Source organism: Pempheris klunzingeri, chromosome 3 (assembly GCF_042242105.1).
Source record: "Pempheris klunzingeri isolate RE-2024b chromosome 3, fPemKlu1.hap1, whole genome shotgun sequence".
In the NCBI taxonomy this organism is placed as follows: domain Eukaryota; kingdom Metazoa; phylum Chordata; class Actinopteri; order Acropomatiformes; family Pempheridae; genus Pempheris; species Pempheris klunzingeri.
The window spans coordinates 17574424-17597089 of NC_092014.1; the positions used below are offsets into that span (position 1 = coordinate 17574424).

Sequence of the window (22666 nt, forward strand, 5' to 3'; positions counted from 1 at the left end):
GACTGAGTAGTTTTTTTTTTTTTGCTTCACGGTTCAGCAGAGTGATGTAATTGTAAAACATAAAGTAAAGTTAGCACAAGTAGAAGGGAGTCATAAAGCCAGTAAACTGACTCTGATTTTAGTGAAAAATACAATGCAAGGTTTGCTAACACATGATCCTGGTTATACCAAACCAAACGTAGCAGCAAAACCCCTGAGTGTGTTAAAAGGGTGCATTTTATTGTTCATTAGTTAAACTTTAACTTGAAAATGAATAGTTTCTTTCCTCTTTCAAATGCTGCATAGTTTTTAAGTCACTTTAAACAAATGAGATACATGTTAATTAGTGAATTTTACCTCCTTGCGCCTCATAGGCGGATTTTTTTTTTTAACCCCTGGACAGAGCTATGCTAGCTAAGTCTGCCTCGCTCCAGTCTTTCTGCTATGCTAAGCTAATGAGCTGCTGGCTGTAGCTTCATATTTAACAGGCACACATGTCAGTGTGTCAGTCCTCTCACCTAAGCAAATTAGGGTATTTCCCCAAAACATCAAACTGTACTTTTAAGTACCAGTGACCCATACAAAGCAAAAAGGAATCCAGGCAACAGTGCTGATCTGGAGTCACCAGTTCATGTGCTCATATATATCACTGTTTGACAGCTACAAATTGCAGCATGTGGGCCACTGAAAGTGAAGAAAGCAGTTGATATTGTAAGGTCGCCAACAACAAGGCTGTCGTCATGACTGGGGAGTGTGCGGGTGGAAAATATTTTACATATCAAACATAAATATATTCTGTGTAGAAAAAATGGGTGTAATACAGATATTGAGATATTGAAATATACAGTGTAAGGAACAAAAGTATATAGATAAGATTAAAGCTGTATCACTGTCGGTCAAGTCTTACTGAAGATGGTGAATGTGTATAGTTTATCAAACAGGGTCACATATGTAGAGCAGTGATCTGCTCTTTGCACTACAGAGAACCAGGAAGTCACTGTCCATGACATTAAGCAGTGACAGATGTGTGGATTAATGGATTCATGGTGGGATAATTTCTCATTATCTTCAGCTCTTAAGAGGGACCTTGACGTAATCTAAGTATTTTTGTCCAAGATTATCCATCCAAACTTTGTATTGTGCTTCATTATTCTTGAAACTAATGTTGGAGGATTTTTCTAAATTTCTTTCTGCTTCACAATGCTAACTAACATTTTTCCCCAACACGTATAAGGAGTGGTGAAGTAGTGCCATCTTCTAAGAAATAAGGAAATTCGATCTTCCAGTAATGGCCATCAAAGAGCTAAAGAGGATGTCGGTTTGCCCACTATACTGTTGCAAATAACAGCTTTTTAGTGGTCATTGGTGGGTGTAATAACTGAAATATCAACACTGAAATCAGTGTTTGGATATAATCTGAGCAGATGAAGCCAAGTTCCTTCTAGTTCTTTGTATGTACCGAGTGTAAACTGGCTCTGTTGGCCGTGAGTTTAGGCTCTTTGAAATGTTTACTTTCGATCATAACTGGCTGAATTTCTCTCTGTAAGTTACAATCCTTAAGATTTTTTTTTTTCTTCTTCTATCAAACCTCATTTGATAATATTTCTGGCCGGCAATAACTAGTCAATGCATTCACACTGTTCCTCGTGGGATTCGGTGGATTTCCAGGAAAAGATAAATGCATGTACTGGACATTATGTGGAAGGCTTATGTTTCTGCATATATACTTTTCATATAATGCTCAGGGTAACACTGGATGGTGGGTTCAGTATTATCATGTCAGGAAAATATTGTTGACAATGAGGAAGTAAGCAGGATTTGAAATTCATTCTTGTCACTAATTTAAACAATATCATGTTTTCTCGTCTTAATGACAGCCAGCTTTTCACCCTGCCTTCAAGTGTGGCTGCTCTGAACAGCTACAAACATCTTTGCCCTCTGATGCGGTTGCACAGCACGTCATATGAACTACTTCTTCTTGAGCATAACCTGACCCTTAGTATCCTGTATGAAAAGCCCATGATTTGTTTGGCTGCACTGTAAACAAATTGCTCCTCTTTCCTCCGTTCTGTTTCTGAGTAGCCACTCTGAGCATGTTTTAGAATTATCTCTGGGAGCTGTGTTATTAAAATGCGTTTGCTGTTACCACCACTAATCACAGGGACTGCCAGATCTACCATGACAGAAATCTTAAGGATCATAACTCTAATATTTCAGTTTGGATTCCAGTAAAAAAAAAATGCATCAACTAATTATAGGAAGCTAAGTCTCAGTTTCCTCTCCAAAAGTAAACCTAATCTAGACCCTGACCAGAACTTGGTATCCTCCAACACATTATGACACATCTGTACACTGCTGTTCAGTGATGGTGCTCTGTTCTCACCACTGTCTAAACACAACTCTATCTACTGTGATGAAACATTTTGATATGTTTGTAAATTACTTTTGAATATGGTACAAGCTGTCATCCTTAATATTATTTTTATAATTACCATCAGTACTTTGGTTTCCTCTGCAAACAGCATTACATAAGATGATACTGATTAAACATCATAATGTGCCATAAAAGGTAGGTAGATTTACACACTATGCTAAATGACTTCATGTGCGTTTAACGAGGGTTTCATTGACAAGTCCGCCACTACAGCCCTTCATGAAACAGCCATGTAATATAAAGTGAATTTTGTGTGGATTGAAATACAATCACACTGTGTTGCTCCAGATTTGTCATCTTGAAAATGGAACATCCACATGTTTTCCCTGATTTAAAGCAGGAAGTAAGACAATGCAGTGCAAAACGGTGTTTCCTTACAGTACGGTAAGGAAAAGCAGACATTTATTTAATCATCCTGGTTAGTATGGTGTAGGATTTCTCAGATTTATGCACTGTATGTGACGGCTGTTTGATATCCTCAGCATCATACCCGGGAACCTTGTCCACCCTCTCTCTTTCTGTCTTGCAATTCAACTGATGTTGTTATCAAATATATTAAATGACAGTAAAGATTATATAAATTCCAGTATGATGGGGAAAAATACATTTCAGTGTTCTGTATCCTATGAATGATACAAAATAAACTTTGACATTGCACCTTTGCAAATGTCTCGTGTTGTTTTTTTTATCAGTGGGTGAATATATTTCCTAAAACACATAATTAGAGGAGAAAGGTCAAATGGGACATTTACTAAAACTGTGGTAGTCGATCTGTCAATGCTTTCTGACTCCCCCCTTAGCCCATTTGCTGGTACTGAAAACTTTCTGGCCACCACTCAAAAAGAAGTAGGTAGTAAATTTGTTGGGGACTATTTTCAGCAGTGGATTAATACACATTTTGAGACCTGTTGAGTATTCACTGTACCAGGAAGGCGTATTTGGAATTGACTTGAAATGATCTACTATGCACAGGTTTGTAATATTGACAACAACATGTGAGACAGTGCAGTGATGTGGCTCACTGATGTGCTTAAACTAGTTTTTGGACAACAGTGGAGCTTTATTGCAGAAAGGAAAAAGCTTTATCAGGCTTGGGCTCACGAATTGTTAGTAGAATCAGTCCTATTAGGTCTTTTTATTGGTAATTGTCGACAGTGAGATAAATATATAGTATTTTAAGGTTTATTCTTAAAGCGAACAGCAAATACCAAGTTGATGCATATAAAGTAAAAGAGTATATATGCAAAAAAAAATGGCCAGATTAGAAGGATAGAAAATTGTTACCCACCATTCCCACATTTACCCTTCCTGTGCCGCTTTCTCATTCATTTTCGTTATGATTTCAGTGAACATTTAAACGGAAAATGCTGTTGCATCAGCCAGCTTCTTTTAAACCTGACCTCGGTGGTCTATTTTGTAATACAACTGTGTCAACAGAGTGTGTCAACACTTTCTGAAGAATTTTCTGCACAGTCATTAACCCTCTTCCTCTCATATCATCGGCTTCATCTGTCTTCCCTAGATTAATCTGATGCTGTGTTTAGTTTGCAAACCACTGCAACGTATCCACGGTTTGCACAACAAAAGTAGAGCTGGACAGATTTAGTGCTGCTGCGAGTGTGAAGTGTTTGGGTTTGTGTGTGAGGAAACAGTGTGGTTGTCAGCTCAGAGGTGTCAGAGCTGAAACACTTCCTTGTCCTTCCTTGTCATCACACTGACAGACAGAGAACAGCAACGGCTCACGATCCACCTCAGAGAAGACTGACCTCATATGTGACACACTGACTCCACGTTGTCTTATCTCACTTTGTACAAAGTATTAGCCTGAACTTCGTGTGTGACGTTAAGGAGCACCGGTGGAAAAATCTAGTGAGTATTTGCATTTTATTCATGAAAACTATCTTTATATTTCTGGTTAAATGAGAACTACTACACTTTTGTTCTGGTCTGTTAGTGTTTATTTTCTTTTAACTTAACTTTTAACACACTTATGGGCTGTTTTACCAATGTATATTTTCCTTTCCTATGTTTTTAGACTAAGAGTATGCTAAAACATGTTATGTTGCAATAGTCAATATTCAACAAATATACACGATCTTTTTCTTCATCTTTCTCTCAATCATTTCAGTAAAGAGGGAAAAGCAAAAATAAATGTACAACTAGCCTGTAACAAGATCTTTTTTAGTTGTCTTACTGTGAATATCAGAGTTCATTAACATTCACATTCATTGTTTATGAGCTATTACTAAATCAGTTCAAAGGAGAAATCAAATAAAAAGAGAGCTGTCGATTTTACGGAAACACCTTTGCTCTTCTGAAATACAGTGGCACATTCACAAATCTCAGTTTTTCCACATTTGATAGTTTTACAGACAGCAAACACATTCTTTAATAATTGTTAAAACTGTGTTCAGATTGAGTTACAGAAAAAATCCATTTACAGATTCAGTTGAGCTGTCGTTATGTCGACATGCTCAAAAACAAAGCCTTAGGCGTCACTGTAGAAGTAAATAATTTAAACTCGTATCATTATAGAATGAAAGAATCAGCTCTACCCTTCCTTGAGCTGGTTGTCCATTCATACTGAGTGTGACGGGAAATATGGGCCAGATTTTGTTTCACTGTTCACAGTGGGTTTTTCAGTCTAGTTTATATTGAATACCACGTGTCATCCTTCTGAGCTTAACAGTACCAAAAATACCCATCGTACATAGAAGTATGCAAATGAAATGGATTACTTGATATACTGTATGTCAACAAGTAAACTAACTCCCTCACAGCTGGATTTAATATATAAAATGTGATTTAGCTAGTTCTAAAATTGGCATCTAATGTTTTTGAAAACCATTTTAGAAAAGACGTGCATATGTATGGAGAAACACAAACAAGCAAATATCATGCAAATAAGAACACTCACACTTTGCTCTGCATACAAAATATCTCAAAGTAAAAAAGAAGAGATTAGAAATATAAACCCATGAGCAAATGCACACACATTATGACTTGTGACTGAGGGCAAAAGGGTTTCTAAATGTTTCCCCACCTTAAAAACGTCCATACTTTCTCAAATGTAACGTGTTAACTGATTTCCTGACCTTGGCTATAATAGCTGAAGATATGAGTTATATTTCAGACAAATATTTAAAAAAAACATACGATAGGCTTTTAAAATACGATGTGTTGTTGAAGATTAAACCAGTGGTTTCCAACCTTTTTGGCTTGTGAGCCCTTACAATGTCCAGTCAGGGCCCCTCGTCAAGTTTCAGCAATTTGCCTCTAAACTTCAACTTCAGCTCCAAACTTTCATTCAAATAGCATTTTATCAATTATTTCACAGAGAAAGCAAGGTTTAGTGAAAAGGCCAAAATATATATACAGAATTATTTTCGACCCCTCAGATTTTCCTTATGACCCTTTTGGAGGGGTCCGACATCTAGGTTTGGAACACTGGTCTAAACTAACTAGCTGCATTAAAGTAGTTAAAGTAGTTAACCGGTACCGGTGATAATGTTGTGCCTGTGTTCCACCTTTGTTCTCCATACAAACACTAAATCAGTCTGTGTTTAATACAGCCTCATAATCTGTTTAGATGGGTGTTAAAACAAGTGTTTATTGATTTCGTTGGAGTATCTGAACTGATCAGAGTGATGCTTTCTACAGCAGAGATATGTAGCCACTCGTGTATTTTGTCATCATGTACAACAGCTGCTTCTTTCATTCAAGTCTTAATGAGTCTTGTTTTACTGATATTTTAAAATACTTTTAAACATGCAACAGTTATGTCACTGCTATGTGGTATCACACCTCAGGGTCCTCCACTGAAATCCACTGCAGCTTCACCTTTTGTTCAAATGCTAGCACTGAGTCACAAAATGTGTTGCTGTTAAGTGATATAGTTGTGATTCTGATATGACAGGCACACATTGTCACAGATCAAGTTTGTAGGATATATAGGTCCAAATGTCAGTTTCAGTCAGATTTGGGCCACTTTTACTTGCAGTGTGAATATAGAAAAAGATTCTCTAGTTGGATGTGACAAAAATGGACCCCTGACTTAAATAAGTAATCCTCAGGGGCTGCTGAACTGGTCCACCATGTAGGCAACAATGATCAGAATAAAACACAGATGAAAACCTCGTCCAGAGCACACAGTGTCATATTGGGTCATTTTTAGCTGAACACATATGGCAAAACCAACACAAAAAACTTTCTCTGTACATGTTCATGCAGTATTTACACAGCTGGAAACAAAACTACTGAATGTACAGTTCTGCTGCCCTCTTTTGGGTAATACAAATACCATGCGTAATCCTTAGGTGTCCTTAGGTCCTGTGAAGTTTGTTAAGTTTAATTAATGTGTTTTCTGTTATTTCCTGTTTTGTTGTGCCGTTCAACTTTTCCCTCTTGTATCAAGTCCCTTCACTTCCTGCCCTTATGTGTTTCTAGCTTCTGTGATTGTCTGCCCCACCCTGATTATTTCCAGATTGCTCCCTTCCCTGGTTTATATATTGTCCTTGTTGTATTTTGTGCAACATTAAACTGTATCTTTTACAATCTGTTTTGCCTTGTGTCGAGCTTTTGAGTCATTCTAGTATTTGATTTAAGTTACGGTGGATCAGGTGGTACGGTACATATAGACTGCCCATTTAGTTTTCATAGCTTATACAAATCTATAACCAGTAAGATCCAGATAAAGAAAACCAAACTGTCATCCTTACTGTAACAATGGAATTTGTTTTATTTTTTAATCCTATAGGATAATTGGATTTCAAATGTAGAGCAGGTCTTCCTCCCTCCTGAGTGATGCCTCGTTCATTCTTGGTGAAGCGAGGAGGGTTCCATCATCTTCGGCCCGCAACTAGAAGCCCCAGTCCTGGATCGACCCCAGTAACATTTAGCCAGCTAGGAAAAAGGACGGGGTCCTGGGATACATCCCTGGAGTACTCCACAGCAGATACATCAGATAATAACACAGTGCCCATCACATTGTTTCAGCAGGACCTTCCTGCTGCCAGCCACTCTGATGGAAAAGGGCACGTTCAGCCATTAAGTGCCAAATCTTATGGTGGGTGACAGACCTATTTCATGTTTGTTTATTCAGATAGGCCTTCATCACAAGCATGTCAAGCAAGACTTTACAAAGACAGAAAATGCACAAATGCTTGCCAGACAACTATAAATAGCAATATGGTTTGCAGTATGCAGCAGTGATGGGTTCAAAGCAGAGGCCACAGAACAGATTTATTAGTTATTTGATGGTAACAAATTATTCAAAAGTGTATAATTTCAAGGTTTCACAGGGTTGCATAAATGGATGCCAGTCAACTTATTTGTCTTTGTATTTAGACTGTAGACCTGCTGAGCCCTGCAGTCCTGTTAACACTTTTAGCCCCGTGGAAAAGGTCCAGTCTCGGTCTCCCACACCAGCCGTATGGTTTCCAGACAAACTGTCTGCGGGACTGGAAGACCAGCATCCTCAGATCCTGAGGGAGACCAGGAGCAGTGGCTGCTTGAGGATCAGTGGTCCGATGCAAGAGTGTCCACTCTGTAGCAAAGTATGGCATCTCACTATTAGATTACAATTACAAACCAGAAACTAAACAAAAAAATGATTAGCATGAGGACATTAGTTCCAAGAAATGTAAACCTTTTCACATATTTAACCAGTTTCTCATAATCTCAGCTCCCCTGAAGTCTAAAATTACCTCTTTAGTTTTGTACTGTTAAACTGTGTGCATCTTGTCTTTGCAGATATTTTCATGTCTATTAAGTCTAAAGAGTCACATATGTAAAAGTCATGACAGCAGATCACCTCTGTCACCAGCACGCAAGACAGATACTGAGCGGAAACGATGCAGAGGCAAGGTCAGCACCACATTTCTTCTTCTATGGAATTATCTTCTCATGCCTTTGGACAAAATACACACTAAAATGACCAATGTCATGCACATAACACTCCTGGATTCATAACTACAGCAGTGTTGTTTTAGGAGAGGACGTTTGGCTGTACAGTCTGTGGGAAAGTCTTCAAGCGCTCCTCCACCCTCTCCACTCATCTGCTCATCCATTCAGACACCCGGCCCTACCCCTGCCAGTACTGTGGCAAGAGCTTCCACCAGAAGTCCGACATGAAGAAACACACCTTCATACACACCGGTGGGTTTAAAAATTATCTTTGGTTGTTATTAATATATGAAAGTCCAAAACTGACATCCTCCATATGAAATGTTTCAGTTTTATTTCCCTACAGTGGTAAATAAAACTGATGCTAATTGTTTCAATCTAAAAAATCAGTGTATACAAGCATTTATAGTGTTTTCTTTTTATTGTCACCATAGCAGACTGTTCGTATCATCGTCTGGCGTTTACATGAAAAAAAATTGATTCAGAAACATTTTTCTATTTCAATTCTGTGTTTGAAAATGGCTCAAACACAACTGCCATATAAGCATATGGAAATCGATGTCCTCTACTTTGCTTGAAACTAAAGTTAAATCTCATTTGTTTAAACTGTAGAAAATCACAGCGTGAAAATATGAGGCACTGGACCATGTCTTGTTTGGTCACTGCAAACACAGGTCCAAGAAATAGTCCAATACATGACGTTACAAAAGAGATGGATTTTGTTGGACAGAGTCAGGCTAACTGTTTTCCCCCCATTTCCAGTCTTTAATGCTAAACTCAGCTAATCTACCATACAGATGTGAACATGATATTAATCTTCATCTCATTTGACTCTTTGTAAGAAAGTGAATACAAGTATGAATATCTCCTAAAATGTCACACTATACCTTTAGATTATTTTTCAGTTTGAGCCTCTCAAATGTCCATCTGTTACTGTAAATCGTGCATTTTGTTTTCAGTAGGAAAATAACAAGCAATTTCAAGATGTATGGGTGATGTATAAGTGAATTAGATAACATGATATGTTCAACCATTTAAAGGACCAATGTGTAAGATAAGGCCTGAGTTTCTAAAAAAAAAATATCACTGACGTTATGTCAAAGAGGTCTATTGTTGGTGTTGCAGAGATATCTACTGAGGTTAGCATGTTAATCAGTTAGCTCCGGCCCATACTTTCACTTTATACCACTTTGCACCTGAGGGGCAACAGTGATGCTCCTTCAAGCATTGCTAAATTTTTGTTTCAACCTGCTATCTTTTCGGGTTGGATTAAGACCAGCGAACTTTGAAATGATCGGCGGTGTGACACAAATACTCAGGTATTGAAAATGAAGTGTAGGGTTTGTATTACGAGCTGGCACCTTACGACCACCAGCAAGACCAAAGACCACAGCGGGCGGTGCGACCATCCCAGTGGAGAGAGTAGAGACCCTGTGATACACCAGGATTAGAGCTAAGCTACACAGCTTGGACCTGGCTGCGGTCGTGGGAAGATGTAGTTGGCCAAATAGGTCCCAGACTGGCCAAGCAATGGGAAATCAGAGACTGTTTGTGCCCACATCTTTACGGAGACTTGGCTCCATCTCTTGAGATTCATTGAGGGCACTGGTTTATTAACCCTTTGAGGGTCTTCAGCACTTTCTAGTGTGTTATGATTTTTATTTTTAGCATATTTTATCAGTTTTTCATGCATATTGCTTATAATTTTGCAAGATGGTGAGTTCTCAATTTTTTTCATGTATTTTTTGTGTATTTTAGACCATAAAATGATGCGCATCATGACAGAAACATGGCAATTTAAGGGTTAATTTTTTAAAAAACTAATTAAAATTTGATATGTATGATTAGGGCTGATGCTGGTCTAAAAAACTATTTTAAAAAAATTAAAAAAAAAGAAAGATTTTTAACATTTTTATGGCTTGTTTTTATGCATACACATTTATGTGTGTAAGGATCTTTAACGTGATTATTTCTGAGGACCTTCAAGGGGTTAAGGAAGAATAAGGTGAAATGCTGCCCCGTTTTTTTTGGGAGCAGGTGGCCAATTCCTACACAGTGCACCTTTAAGTGCTATTTCTCTTTTATTTGTCTTGGGTAACTCGATGAACTGGGCGGAGCAGTCCTTTGCAAATCTATTAAGTTTAAAACATCCTGTAAATAACTTGTGATGCGTTTGTGTCCCAGGGGAGAAGCCACATGTGTGTAAGATATGCGGGAAGGCATTCAGCCAGAGCTCGAACCTCATCACCCACAGCCGTAAACACAGGGACGACCGCCCCTACCACTGTTCTCGCTGCCTCTACAGTTTCCCGCACAAATTGGACCTGCGCCAGCACCAGGAGCACCACTGCACCTACCACTGACTCTGACACAGCCAAGACAACATCCTCAGCTTTTTCCAAAAACCAGCCGAACGCACTCAGGACAGAAAGCTGCTGACTGTGTTGTTGTTGTTATGATGAAGTCAAACCTTACAAAGCTATGGTGATTTATATTTTAGAATTCTAGGACCCTTGTGACCCTTGCAGAAAACAAAATATGGAAGTCAAGGTTAACTTGAATCTACTGTCAGTTGTAAAAATTCCAAATAGTGTTAAGTATTCTGAGTGACTCACACTTTAAATACAGTATTTCATATTTATCTACAAGAATGTTTACCATTATTTGTGTGTTTTTTTTAATTAGCTGAGAATTTTTTGCTGGTGTGGCTCTTAACAAAATAATGAATGTCATTACTTAAGATGACAGTCAGCGAATTCAGTTTGGGAGTAAGGGGGAAGAGATGGGAGTTTTTTTGGGAAATGCTGTTGAAATGCAGCTGAACTTTTACGTTCCCTCGCCAGTACACACATTTAATGTTGTAGGGATGTAGTTTTGATACGGAGTGGTGACACTACCTGTACATGACTTCTCTCTCACTTTGAAAGCTGTTGAAACAAATTGCTGGAATTAATGTGGTGTAGCAGTCTAACAGTCTAAATCCAGGAAAGGCTTTAACAGCGGTGGACTGAAGTGCACAAGGCTACGGTGAACACAGCAAGAGTTCACACTGATAGGATAATATAACAATAAATAGGAATATTAGATTGTATTAGAAAATTACATTTTGACACAGGGCGCACATTACAGAGTGTTTCCCTCATGATTTCTGGGAGATTTTTGTTGATGAAAAGCTTCAGCTGTTAAAAGCCTCCATTGCTTTTGTTCCACTGAGCTCTGGCAACAACAGCTGCTGCTCCGTGGACCAGTCAGGAAAACGTTTGCTGATTAGTCCCAAAAAAAAGTCAAGATCTTGGTTCTCACTGCGCCTCGTGCAGTGTGTGCACCTCCAACTGGATTAACATCCACCTACAGAAATGAGGATGAAATGGGATGAACACTGTTACTGTATTGCAAAGTTAGTCTTTATAGGGCAGTATGTAGGATTTGGTGGCATCTAGCGGTGAGGTTGCAGATTGCAACCAATGGAATATCCTTCACTTTACTCCTCCCTTTCCATACGAATAAGACAAGCGAGGGCAAGCATTCACATTCCCTTGCTTTTTCTTGTGTGAAATGATAACATCAGTCTCTGCCATGGTGTGTAAAACAGAGAACAGGATCGTGGCCTCAGTGCAACAAACTGTATATGCATCTACCTTACTGTCTATGCTCTGACATAGTCACGCTGTATATACAGATAGATGGTTACTGTGGATTTCTTCACCATCAGATCAGTCATCCCCTGGGTTTATCTGAGTATCCCAGCTTGTCCTGCTGAGCTGTTTGTCATGAGGCACCAGCTGTTTCAACCCTCATGATGCTTGCATAACCTGACCCTTTTCACTTTATTACATCATCATCATCAACACACCTACAAACCATGAGGACTTGAAGGGACTTCACTGCTACATATTTCAAAGCAGCACAGCAAAATATATGACATATGACAATATATGATGTTTAAACAACCACAAAAAGGTTAATGAACAGACTAGAGAGCGGCACAGACGTAGTTGAGGCTCATATTAGATTATTACACAAATATCACAATAGAGGAGAGTTTGAAAATATGAAAAGAATCCATAGTAAGGTGATAAGAAACTACTGTGCACCTTCAATACAAATGTTCCAGTGTTTCTTCATCAGGGAGGTCCAGATTATAGGTTTATATACCACAACATATCACACACATACATACATATCACAGTTGAAGTTGTTATGTCTCGACAAGTTTGTTAAGTTGAGTTAATGTGTTTTTCAGTTACTTTCTGTTTCATTGTGGCAACTTTTCCCTTTCGTTTTAGGCCCCTTGACTTCCTGCCATTGTGTGTTTCCTACTCCTGCGATTCTCTGCCCCGTCCTGGTTGTTTCCACCTGTGCTCCCTTCCCTGTGTGCCAGATTGTCTTGTACCCTTATGTTTAGCGTTCCAGCATCTTTAGTCAGTGTGTTGAGAGTTTCTTGTGAGTGTTTTGAGTCTAGTCAGGTTGGTATCTATCAGTAAGTATTTTTTGTGTAAGTGTCTGTTAAAAAACAGATTCCTTGTCCTCGTTTTTTGTTAAAGCAAACATTAAAGCTGCACCGTTTTATAATCTGTTTTGCCTCGTCTTGAGCTTTAAAGGGACAAGATTTTACTATTTCCTGTTTTCGCCTCAGACTTTGCAAGATGGGCATGCTAAATGGCTTATTTAAGCCACACTATCACCACATAATCTTGCTCGGTATTGCTCTGGTGAGGAAAGTGAAGGAAAAAAGAAGCATGATTTGCATGAAACAAAGTCCACTGACTGTAACAGGCACAATGAGACTTTGAATCTGAACGGTGCAGCAGTCTCGTTCATTTGACAGAGTACATTAAATAAGTATCTGTTATATTGAAGATAAAGATATTCATTCAGTTTATAAGAGAAATGCTCTTGTGTTTCCCACATGACTCGTCCATATTATCTGCAGATCTGTGATCGCATGAGTGCACCGAGGGTATAAATGTAGGGCTGAACTTTTACTTTCCCTTTGTGGTATGCAGATGTAACACTGTATAAATGTAGCTTTGACACAGACATTATTTAATTACTTCTCTCACCTTGAAAGCAGCTGAAACAAGTTCAAATTAACCATCCGTATTAAGTGATGTGTAATTTAAACCCAGATACGTCCTGAATCCAGAATCTGCCTCAAGAGCAGTGCAGTTAACCACATAAAGACTACAGAAAATATTACTTTTCTGCCTTTTAACTTGTGATTTATTAATAATCTATAATTAATTAAATTAATTTATTCATTCATTTATTTTCAGGTTGCACTGATTAAGAATTATTGTTGCATCCTGCTGAGAAGTATTGAAAATGTGATGTAATAATAGGCCATATCATCCCCGCTGTTTTTCCATCATACTTTAATATTTTGAATCAGAATTAAATTGCATTTTATGTGGTATTAAAAAGGTTCTTAAGAAGTCTTACATTTTATTTGGTGAACTCCACAGAAACCCAAAGAATATACCGTAAACAGAGAGAATATACCATATCATAAGTGGTTTTGCTTTTCATCATGTTTATTTAGCTTACATTTGTATACAGGGCAGGTGTATAAACGTCAAATGTCTTCAGAGGTTATGGACAGGTTCAGCTGTCAAAAGCCTGCATTGTCTTTGTACCACTTAGCTCTGGCAACAACATCATTGGCGTAGTCTCCACCTGTTGTGTTTCTATCCACATCAGCATAGGAATAGACACGTCCATCCCCGGTATTGTAGGCTGCTATCCCTCCTGCGGACACAAATGCAAATGAGTACAAAGCCAAGCAAAGTCTGAAGAGAGGTTGTGCACGTAAGAGTCTACTGATTCAGTAAAACAAACCTTTCAGCTGCTGCTCTTTGGTCCAGCCAGGAAATTTGTTGCTGATCCGTTTGATGAAATAAACCAAGATCTCAGTACCTTGGCAGAGATGTTCCTTACTGTCCCAAGCACCCCGTGCAGTGTGTCCACCTCCGTTTGGATTAACATCCACCTACAGGGATGAGAATGAAATGGGATGAGCATTGTTACTATAATATTACAGTAAGGCTCCACAAAGAGGATGTGAGTAAAATAGTAGCATTTGTTGCAACCTGCATCAGTCCCCAGGCGTTATACGCCCCTCTGCTGGAGTCATAGTCTCCCCAGCCGTTCTGTAGTACATTTCCAGCCCTGGACTCTCTGGAGATGATGGCAGCAATGAGAGCTGGACTGATTCCATATTCAGCCCCCACACTGAAGATTTTAGACCTGTAGATTTCCATTCTGCCCACATCAATTTCTGCCATGGTGTGTGATGCCCTCTCACCTTTCGAGAGACACCAAACAGTAAACATGAAGATGGCCTCAAATTAATTTATTTCCCTGTCAATCCATTGCTATAGAAACACTGTAGATACAGACAGAGGTGGATGGGTGAATACTTTTTCTACAGTTCTGCCATTTTCTCCACTACAGTGTTCACCTGAGTATGTCAGTTTGTCCTGCTGAGCTGTCTGCCTTGAGGCACCAGTTGTTTCAACCTTCATGATGTTTCCATAACCTGCAAATGTTCCGTTTATTTGATTATTTTTTTCAGCAAACGACCTGCACATCAACTTAAGCACAAAGCATGAGGACATGAAGAGACGTAACAGTTACATAATCTACAGATCCTAGCAGACAAGAGCCCCACTACAGGAGCTACAAAAGAACTAATATGAAAGATTAAAGTTAAAGGACACATACAGTCAACGCTTGTGTTACAATATTACTGTTACAAATGTTCAAAGTTTTTGCTTAGTCTTGATTGTGTGTCTACACCACAAGTGTGTTCACAGTTGAAAGTCAGGTTTTATCAACAGGAAATCAACACAAGCGCTCACCCATCTTTGGTGTTTCCTCTTCTGATGCTCTCTTTCGAACTGGAATGTGGTAACTGCGACACAGTGTCTCTCTTTCCACTCTTTGGTGCTAGCAATGCAGGATGGCTATATTTATGCCAGCATGTTTACTTTCAGTTTTACTATGACTTCCGCCCCTTGTCCTCTGTACATTCTGTTTTTCTCTCTGGATGGTTTATCAGTGAACAAAGTGAAAGCAGCTGATTTATGAGAAATAACCCTCACTGGACACAGGACAGGTGTTCAGTCAGCAGCTGAATGTGGCAGCATGTAAGCCAGGCAAAGTCCACGAGGAAACTCCCTCATTTGAGGAGCGAGTGTACTGCCTGTTCAGAGCAGGTTGATGGTTCAGCTCCCGGTTTGGCTGCTTGCAACATTCTCGAGAAGCGTTCGAGACTTCACACTCGACACTGTTCTCCCTTGGGTCCTCAGTAATTCACCCACACAGTGTGAAGTCAATGATCTCACAAATGGGAACAAATCTGACAAAGGATGTCTCAGTCAGCAGTTTATTAAGTGTTGTTCTTTGAAACCTGAAAACTGTGGAATTCATGAGCAAAATGCATTAGAGCTGCAACAATTAATTGATTAGTTGTCGACTATTAAATGAATCACCAACTATTTTGACATTTTGATTTCCTACCTCTATGACAGTAGACTGTGTATCTTTGGGTTGTGGACAAAACAAGACATTTGAGGACGTCATCTTGAGCTTTTGGGAAACAGTGATTGACATTCTTCACCAAATTCTCATATTTTATAGGCCAAACAACTAATCAATTAAATTAGAAAGTAGTCGACAGATTAAGCGAGCAGAACATAAAGAACAGTGTCTTTAATAGACCAACATGGCAGAAACTTGTATGAAAAGAAAATTGAAAAAACAACCATGGGCACTTTGCAAGCAAGAACTGTTAATTGCTTTTTTGACATACATTTCATAGTGCTAATTTGCCAAAGTATAAAATATATATGCATCAAGAAAAACACAGCCAAAGTTGTAGCTCAAATTATTTATTTGTGTTTCCATCCATGACAGCTTTATGGGAAGTGCAGTTCTTTTGGGACTACTATCAGACTGAAACCTCCAGGAGTTTTAACATATTGCATCCGTTACAGAAAGTGTGAAATATATGATTTGATTGATATGAGGAGGTTGTGGACAGCTTCGGGTTTTAAAAGCCTCCATTGCTTTTGTACCACTGAGCTCTGGCAACAACATCGTTGGAGTAGTCTCCACATGTGGTGTTGACATCCACATCAGCATAGGAGTGGATGTTCCTGTCACCTGCATTGTAGGCTGCTATCCCTCCTGCAGAGACAAATGCACAAATTAGGGCAAAGCCAAACGCAGTGTGAAGGCAGTTTGTCTTGACCGTTTACTAATTCAGTAAAAAAGACCTTTCAGCTGCTGCTCTTTGGTCCAGCCAGGAAATTTGTTGTTGATCCGTTTGATGAAATAAACCAAGATCTCAGTACCATGGCAGAGATGTTCCTTACTGTCCCAAGCAGTTGGGCTTCACTATACGGTGAACAGCACATGGTGAAGACCGCATGTTTCTTTTCTGTGTGAAACTATTGGGCTCCTTTCCCCAATGCCCCCAGTTTCACAGATAGGTGTGAAATCACCCCGCACCCAGCTCCACAGTCGCCATTGGCCGAAGGGGACACATGATTTTACGACCTCAGCCCAAGAAAACCAGTTCACCCCCACTGAACTTTCTCTTTCTGATGCCTCTCCTGAAGTGGAGAGACCAGCTCTTTCCTGCTCCCTCTCCTCCTGCAGAGGAGAGACCAGCTCAACTCAGCTAAGCTCTGCCTCAGTGTGGTCTGTCCAGAGCAGCCACCTCCTTCATGGTAGCGACACAAGGTCCTGCCTGAAGTAAGCAGATCAGCGCCAGCAGGCACGACCCAGAGTCTGCCAGCTGATAACCAGAACCACACAGCAACAGACAAGAACCACACCTTTCCTCCAGCAACAAGCTGAGAAAGCAGCACCCTCAAGGACACTTCTTCTACCCCTTTAAGGACTGGTAACAAACTCTAACTGGGCATAATTAGCATAGCATTACTGCATACATGGTTTACCCCTGTTAATGTATTGACTTGCTTTAATGTTCATTGAGTTTGATTATTGTGATGTGTTGTAGATTACTGTGCAGCCATTAAGTTTAGTTGATGTTAGTCTACAAACTAACCATCCTGTCTTAACCTGCACCTTTATCTCTCTCACACACACAGTCTGCAACAGGCCACTGAGGGACAAAGATAAGCTAACAGCACTTAGCTTCCTTTGTCTCCTTTGCCCCACACCCCAGGGGGTCTGGCCATCACCATTTGGGCTCTCCCCCCACCTTTGTGAGCCATCTCACATTCCTCAGCCTTATATCTCACACACACACACACACACACACACACTCTTACACTCTTCCTATTATTTGTTAGTTTAGTCATAGAGACGTAGTTAGATTGTTTGATTGATTTTGTTTCTGTAACAGCAGATGTCTTTAATACCTACTCTGCTTCAGCTGTACTTACAACCAAAGTACAAGTCCTTCACCTTAATGAGTAACAAATGATGTCCCTGAATTTTGCTCTGTTTTAATAAATGTTTTAATACTTGCTGTCTCCTTTAATGTTGTACAAGGGTGAACACTGCCAACCTCTACACTGTCAAGAACTCCAAAATCCTTCAGCTAGCTATCAATGTGGTAATTTTGGTAGTAATTATTAAATTAATTATAAAACATAATTCCAAATTGATAGTTTAGTATTTTTATGAGACTAAATCAATTAAAACGGCTGTCTTTTCCCCAATTTTTGAGGTGGTGCCCCAATCGAGGTGGACTTTAATCAAAGTTCATTTATTTTAATAATTATTAATTATCTTTGATAATTATTAATTATTTCTGATAGCCAAATTGAACATTACCACTTGTCAAAGCACAACAGTGAACAAAGTGAAAGCAGCTGATTTATGAGAAATAACCCTCACTGGACACAGGACATGTGTTCAGTCAGCAGCTGAATGTGGCCGCATGTAAACCAGGCAAAGTCCACGAGGAAACTCCCTCATTTGAGGAGCGAGTGTACTGCCTGTTCAGAGCAGGTTGATGGTTCAGCTCCCGGTTTGACTGTTTGCAACATTCTCGAGAAGCGTTCGAGACTTCACACTCGACACTGTTCTCCCTTGGGTCCTCAGTAATTCACCCACACAGTGTGAAGTCAATGATCTCACAAATGGGAACAAATCTGACAAAGGATGTCTCAGTCAGCAGCTTATTAAGTGTTGATCTTTGAAACTTGAAAACTGTGGAATTCATGAGCAAAATGCATTAGAGCTGCAACAATTAATTAATTAGTTGTCGACTATTAAATGAATCACCAACTATTTTGACATTTTGATTTCCTACCTCTATGACAGTAGACTGTGTATCTTTGGGTTGTGGACAAAACAAGACATTTGAGGATGTCATCTTGAGCTTTTGGGAAACAGTGATTGACATTTTTCACCAAATTCTCATATTTTATAGGCCAAACAACTAATCAATTAAATTAGAAAGTAGTCGACAGATTAAGCGAGCAGAACATAAAGAACAGTGTCTTTAATAGACCAACATGGCAGAAACTTGTATGAAAAGAAAATTGAAAAAACAACCATGGGCACTTTGCAAGCAAGAACTGTTAATTGCTTTTTTGACATACATTTCATAGTGCTAATTTGCCAAAGTATAAAATATATATGCATCAAGAAAAACACAGCCAAAGTTGTAGCTCAAATTATTTATTTGTGTTTCCATCCATGACAGCTTTATGGGAAGTGCAGTTCTTTTGGGACTGCTATCAGAGTGCAAAACCTCCAGTCCTCCAGAGTTTTAACATATTGCATCCGTTACAGACAGTGTGAAATATATGATTTGATTGATATGAGGAGGTTGTGGACAGCTTCGGGTTTTAAAAGCCTCCATTGCTTTTGTACCACTGAGCTCTGGCAACGACATCGTTGGAGTAGTCTCCACATGAGGTGTTGGCATCCACATTTTCATAGGAGTGGATGTTCCCGTCACCTGCATTGTAGGCTGCTATCCCTCCTGCAGAGACAAATGCACAAATTAGGGCAAAGCCAAACGCAGTGTGAAGGCAGTTTGTCTTGACCGTCTACTAATTCAGTAAAAAAGACCTTTCAGCTGCTGCTCCTTGCTCCAGTGAGGAAATGCATGCTTTATGCGTAGCATGAAGTGGAGCAGGATGTCAGTGGCTTGGCGGAGGTGTTCCTCACTGTCCCATGAGCCCTTTGGTGTGTGCCCGCCACCATTTGGATTGACATCAATCTAGGGAAATATTTGTACATGAGTTCAGAAACCACTGCTATTGAAACAAGAGACACTACTAAGATGGCAGGTGAGTAAAACTGTTTCATTATTACCTGCATCAGCCCATAGGTGTTATATTTTTGAGTCTTTTCATCATAGCACCCCAACCCTCCCGTCAGGGTCTTTCCAGCCCTGCACGATCTGGAGATGATGGCAGCAATGAGAGCTGGATCAACCCCTTTCTGACGAGCCACGTTTTTGATGGTGGACTTATAGTTGTTCATTTCTATCAGATCAGTCTCTGCCATGGCATGTGATGCCTTTACACCTTTAAAATTAAGCAGAGAGATAACAGGAATATGGCCTCAGCACAACTATCACCTTGTAGATAAAGATATATAAATGTCACCACCGATGGATGGATGAGTGTTTACCTGAGTATTTCAGCTTGTCCTGCTGAGCTGTTGCAGCTGAGGCACCGGTAGTTTCAACAATCATGATGTCACCATAACCTACAAATGTTCAGTTCATTAAAGTCACATCAATATGAACACAAAGCACGAGGACCTGAAGGTATTTCCCATACTACAAAATTGTCCACTTACGGAAAAGAGATGCCCGTGATCCTTTACTTATGTCCTGTGCGACTGGAAGTAGACAAAGACACAATGTTGACTGAACTAATTCATTGAAAGACAGTGAGCAGCAATACTGTGGGTGCAGGCAGGTAATATAGTAAATATAATGCTCAGAATTAAAGTCAAAATAAATGGTGAAATGACATGGTGAGGATAAGGAACTTCTTAGGATGGAATAATTTGTGTTTTCAGTTCAGATTATCGCTGATTGATACCGCACATGACTCTGAAAACAGTTGTAAAACATCTTGATGTTCTTGCTGGAGTATCTCTTTAATAAAGATTCAATTAATGTGGTTTCTTTTTTAGACTTCACCACAAATGTGAAATATTATTGACTCCAGAAGATGCTGTGTTATGCTAATATTTCTGATTTCAAAGAATTTGTCAGCAATTGAAACAGAAAGGTTTCACCAGTCTGAAATTAGTTTCAGACTGAGCTTCCCTAAAGTGCTGTTTCTACGGGCTCCGAACGTCTCACCTGAACGCACCACATACTGCGTTTAGACCGCATCACCACCCATCCTCTCATCGTCCATGTTCTGCTTCACCTCACTGTACTCAAACCAGACCTACACCCTTGAATAAACACACCTGATGTTAAACTCACCAAGGCTCTCTCTTAGCGCGTTGCAGCCAATCTCCTCTAGCGTCTCCAGAGCCACTTCAACAGCTCCTGCCTCTGTGTAAGTTGAAATCAGCACATCTGCGATGTCCACACAGTTTTTGCCCTCCACAGCTTGGCGTCTGACCCGCGGCTCTTCCTTGCGGTCCAGGACAGCGTAGCAGAACTTCTGTAACTGCTCGAGGGTCAAGTCCTCCAGCGTGTCATTTAAAGCTTGTCTGGCGTTCTTGGGTGGCATCTCTGCTTCTCAGCCAGAGGTGGAAAAACACTGGACTAGGTGTCGTCTATCCACTGAAATGACTGGACTGTGGGCAGAACTAATGACCAGCTAGAGATATGAACTGGACTGATGACTCGCTGCAGCTGAAACAAAACCCCACCTACAGAGAGTTTTGACCATAGAGAAACTAAACCCTATGACATTTTCAGTGAATTTAAGAGAAAACAATTTTGTATATATTTTTTTTATACATTCATAAACAGACCCCCAAATGGCCCAACGTGAATTTTTAGAGGCATTTGCAATGTACAATATCAGTCTTACTAATTAATGTTGTGGCCATATCCTTTCGAATAACTTTATTAGTGTAATTTGTTGTGTGCTCTTGAGGAGCATGTCCCCCTACAAATGTGCGTAATCAAATTACCACACAGTAATGGAAATCCAAAAACTACAACATTATTCCAGCATACTGAACACTGATTTTTATACATTATGTCATTACATTTTTGAGATCAGAATGGATTACAAACTACACAACAGCAAAGATAGCAGATAGCAGATTGCAGACCCTAAGTGATGGAAAGGATAAAAAAAACAGCATGGCATGTCGACATACAGACATTATACAGAGATCTCAGAACTTAGATACAGAGCTTAGATGCATTGATATAGTTGTGCTGAGGCCATCATCTCCAGATCGTGCAGGGCTGGAAAGACCCTGACGGGAGGGTTGGGGTGCTATGATGAAAAGACTCAAAAATATAACACCTATGGGCTGATGCAGGTAATAATGAAACAGTTTTACTCACCTGCCATCTTAGTAGTGTCTCTTGTTTCAATAGCAGTGGTTTCTGAACTCATGTACAAATATTTCCCTAGATTGATGTCAATCCAAATGGTGGTGGGCACACACCAAAGGGCTCATGGGACAGTGAGGAACACCTCCGCCAAGCCACTGACATCCTGCTCCACTTCATGCTACGCATAAAGCATGCATTTCCTCACTGGAGCAAGGAGCAGCAGCTGAAAGGTCTTTTTTACTGAATTAGTAGACGGTCAAGACAAACTGCCTTCACACTGCGTTTGGCTTTGCCCTAATTTGTGCATTTGTCTCTGCAGGAGGGATAGCAGCCTACAATGCAGGTGACGGGAACATCCACTCCTATGAAAATGTGGATGCCAACACCTCATGTGGAGACTACTCCAACGATGTCGTTGCCAGAGCTCAGTGGTACAAAAGCAATGGAGGCTTTTAAAACCCGAAGCTGTCCACAACCTCCTCATATCAATCAAATCATATATTTCACACTGTCTGTAACGGATGCAATATGTTAAAACTCTGGAGGACTGGAGGTTTTGCACTCTGATAGTAGTCCCAAAAGAACTGCACTTCCCATAAAGCTGTCATGGATGGAAACACAAATAAATAATTTGAGCTACAACTTTGGCTGTGTTTTTCTTGATGCATATATATTTTATACTTTGGCAAATTAGCACTATGAAATGTATGTCAAAAAAGCAATTAACAGTTCTTGCTTGCAAAGTGCCCATGATTGTTTTTTCAATTTTCTTTTCATACAAGTTTCTGCCATGTTGGTCTATTAAAGACACTGTTCTTTATGTTCTGCTCGCTTAATCTGTCGACTACTTTCTAAATTAATTGATTAGTTGT

At 39.7% G+C, this 22666-nt stretch overlaps 4 protein-coding genes and 1 long non-coding RNA gene across 5 annotated transcripts; 2 read left to right on the plus strand and 3 right to left on the minus strand.

Moving 5' to 3' along the window:
* Positions 1-7216: 7216 nt before the first annotated feature.
* LOC139198687 (zinc finger protein Gfi-1-like) lies at positions 7217-10882 on the plus strand. Its single transcript, XM_070827608.1, has 5 exons — positions 7217-7478; positions 7760-7968; positions 8165-8278; positions 8404-8569; positions 10502-10882. Exons 1-5 carry the CDS (start codon positions 7217-7219, stop codon positions 10678-10680), a joined length of 930 nt encoding a protein of 309 aa, XP_070683709.1. The 3' UTR covers positions 10681-10882.
* A 2948-nt stretch (positions 10883-13830) lies between these two features.
* LOC139198754 (lysozyme g-like) lies at positions 13831-15313 on the minus strand. The gene is made up of 5 exons (XM_070827687.1): positions 15178-15313; positions 14778-14855; positions 14407-14621; positions 14156-14306; positions 13831-14065 (listed from the first exon to the last, which is right to left on the minus strand). Exons 1-5 carry the CDS (start codon positions 15179-15181, stop codon positions 13929-13931), a joined length of 585 nt encoding a protein of 194 aa, XP_070683788.1. The 5' UTR covers positions 15182-15313; the 3' UTR covers positions 13831-13928.
* Positions 15314-16448: 1135 nt separating this feature from the next.
* LOC139199150 (uncharacterized) lies at positions 16449-17040 on the minus strand. Its single transcript, XR_011584113.1, has 2 exons — positions 16597-17040; positions 16449-16507 (listed from the first exon to the last, which is right to left on the minus strand). It is a non-coding gene; the product is annotated as an uncharacterized lncRNA (long non-coding RNA).
* Positions 17041-18963: 1923 nt separating this feature from the next.
* Positions 18964-21066, minus strand: LOC139198700 (lysozyme g-like). The gene is made up of 6 exons (XM_070827626.1): positions 20757-21066; positions 20114-20155; positions 19943-20020; positions 19622-19836; positions 19376-19526; positions 18964-19286 (listed from the first exon to the last, which is right to left on the minus strand). The coding sequence occupies exons 1-6, from the start codon at positions 21007-21009 to the stop codon at positions 19150-19152; spliced, it is 876 nt and encodes a 291-aa protein (XP_070683727.1). The 5' UTR covers positions 21010-21066; the 3' UTR covers positions 18964-19149.
* Positions 21067-21107: 41 nt separating this feature from the next.
* Positions 21108-22436, plus strand: LOC139199371 (lysozyme g-like). The gene is given in 4 exon segments (XM_070828434.1): positions 21108-21160; positions 21667-21778; positions 21874-22045; positions 22048-22436. Coding segments are annotated over 4 exon segments (540 nt in total). The 3' UTR covers positions 22251-22436.
* The last annotated feature ends 230 nt before the right edge of the window (positions 22437-22666 follow it).

What these genes read in the sequence shown, in the direction of transcription:
- LOC139198687 (XM_070827608.1), top strand. Translation starts at nt 7,217, where the DNA reads ATGCCTCGTTCATTCTTGGTGAAGCGAGGAGGGTTCCATCATCTTCGG. An exon ending in GGAAACGATGCAGAGGCAAG is followed by an intron (nt 8,279 to 8,403) that starts GTCAGCACCACA and finishes GTGTTGTTTTAG; the next exon opens with GAGAGGACGTTTGGCTGTAC. An exon ending in ACACACCTTCATACACACCG is followed by an intron (nt 8,570 to 10,501) that starts GTGGGTTTAAAA and finishes TTTGTGTCCCAG; the next exon opens with GGGAGAAGCCACATGTGTGT.
- LOC139198754 (XM_070827687.1), bottom strand. An exon ending in GGACAAACTGACATACTCAG is followed by an intron (nt 14,622 to 14,777) that starts GTGAACACTGTA and finishes GTCTCTCGAAAG; the next exon opens with GTGAGAGGGCATCACACACC. An exon ending in ACGCCTGGGGACTGATGCAG is followed by an intron (nt 14,307 to 14,406) that starts GTTGCAACAAAT and finishes TCATCCCTGTAG; the next exon opens with GTGGATGTTAATCCAAACGG.
- LOC139198700 (XM_070827626.1), bottom strand. Translation starts at nt 21,009, where the DNA reads ATGCCACCCAAGAACGCCAGACAAGCTTTAAATGACACGCTGGAGGAC. An exon ending in GGACAAGCTGAAATACTCAG is followed by an intron (nt 19,837 to 19,942) that starts GTAAACACTCAT and finishes TTAATTTTAAAG; the next exon opens with GTGTAAAGGCATCACATGCC. An exon ending in CAAGGAGCAGCAGCTGAAAG is followed by an intron (nt 19,287 to 19,375) that starts GTCTTTTTTACT and finishes TTGTCTCTGCAG; the next exon opens with GAGGGATAGCAGCCTACAAT.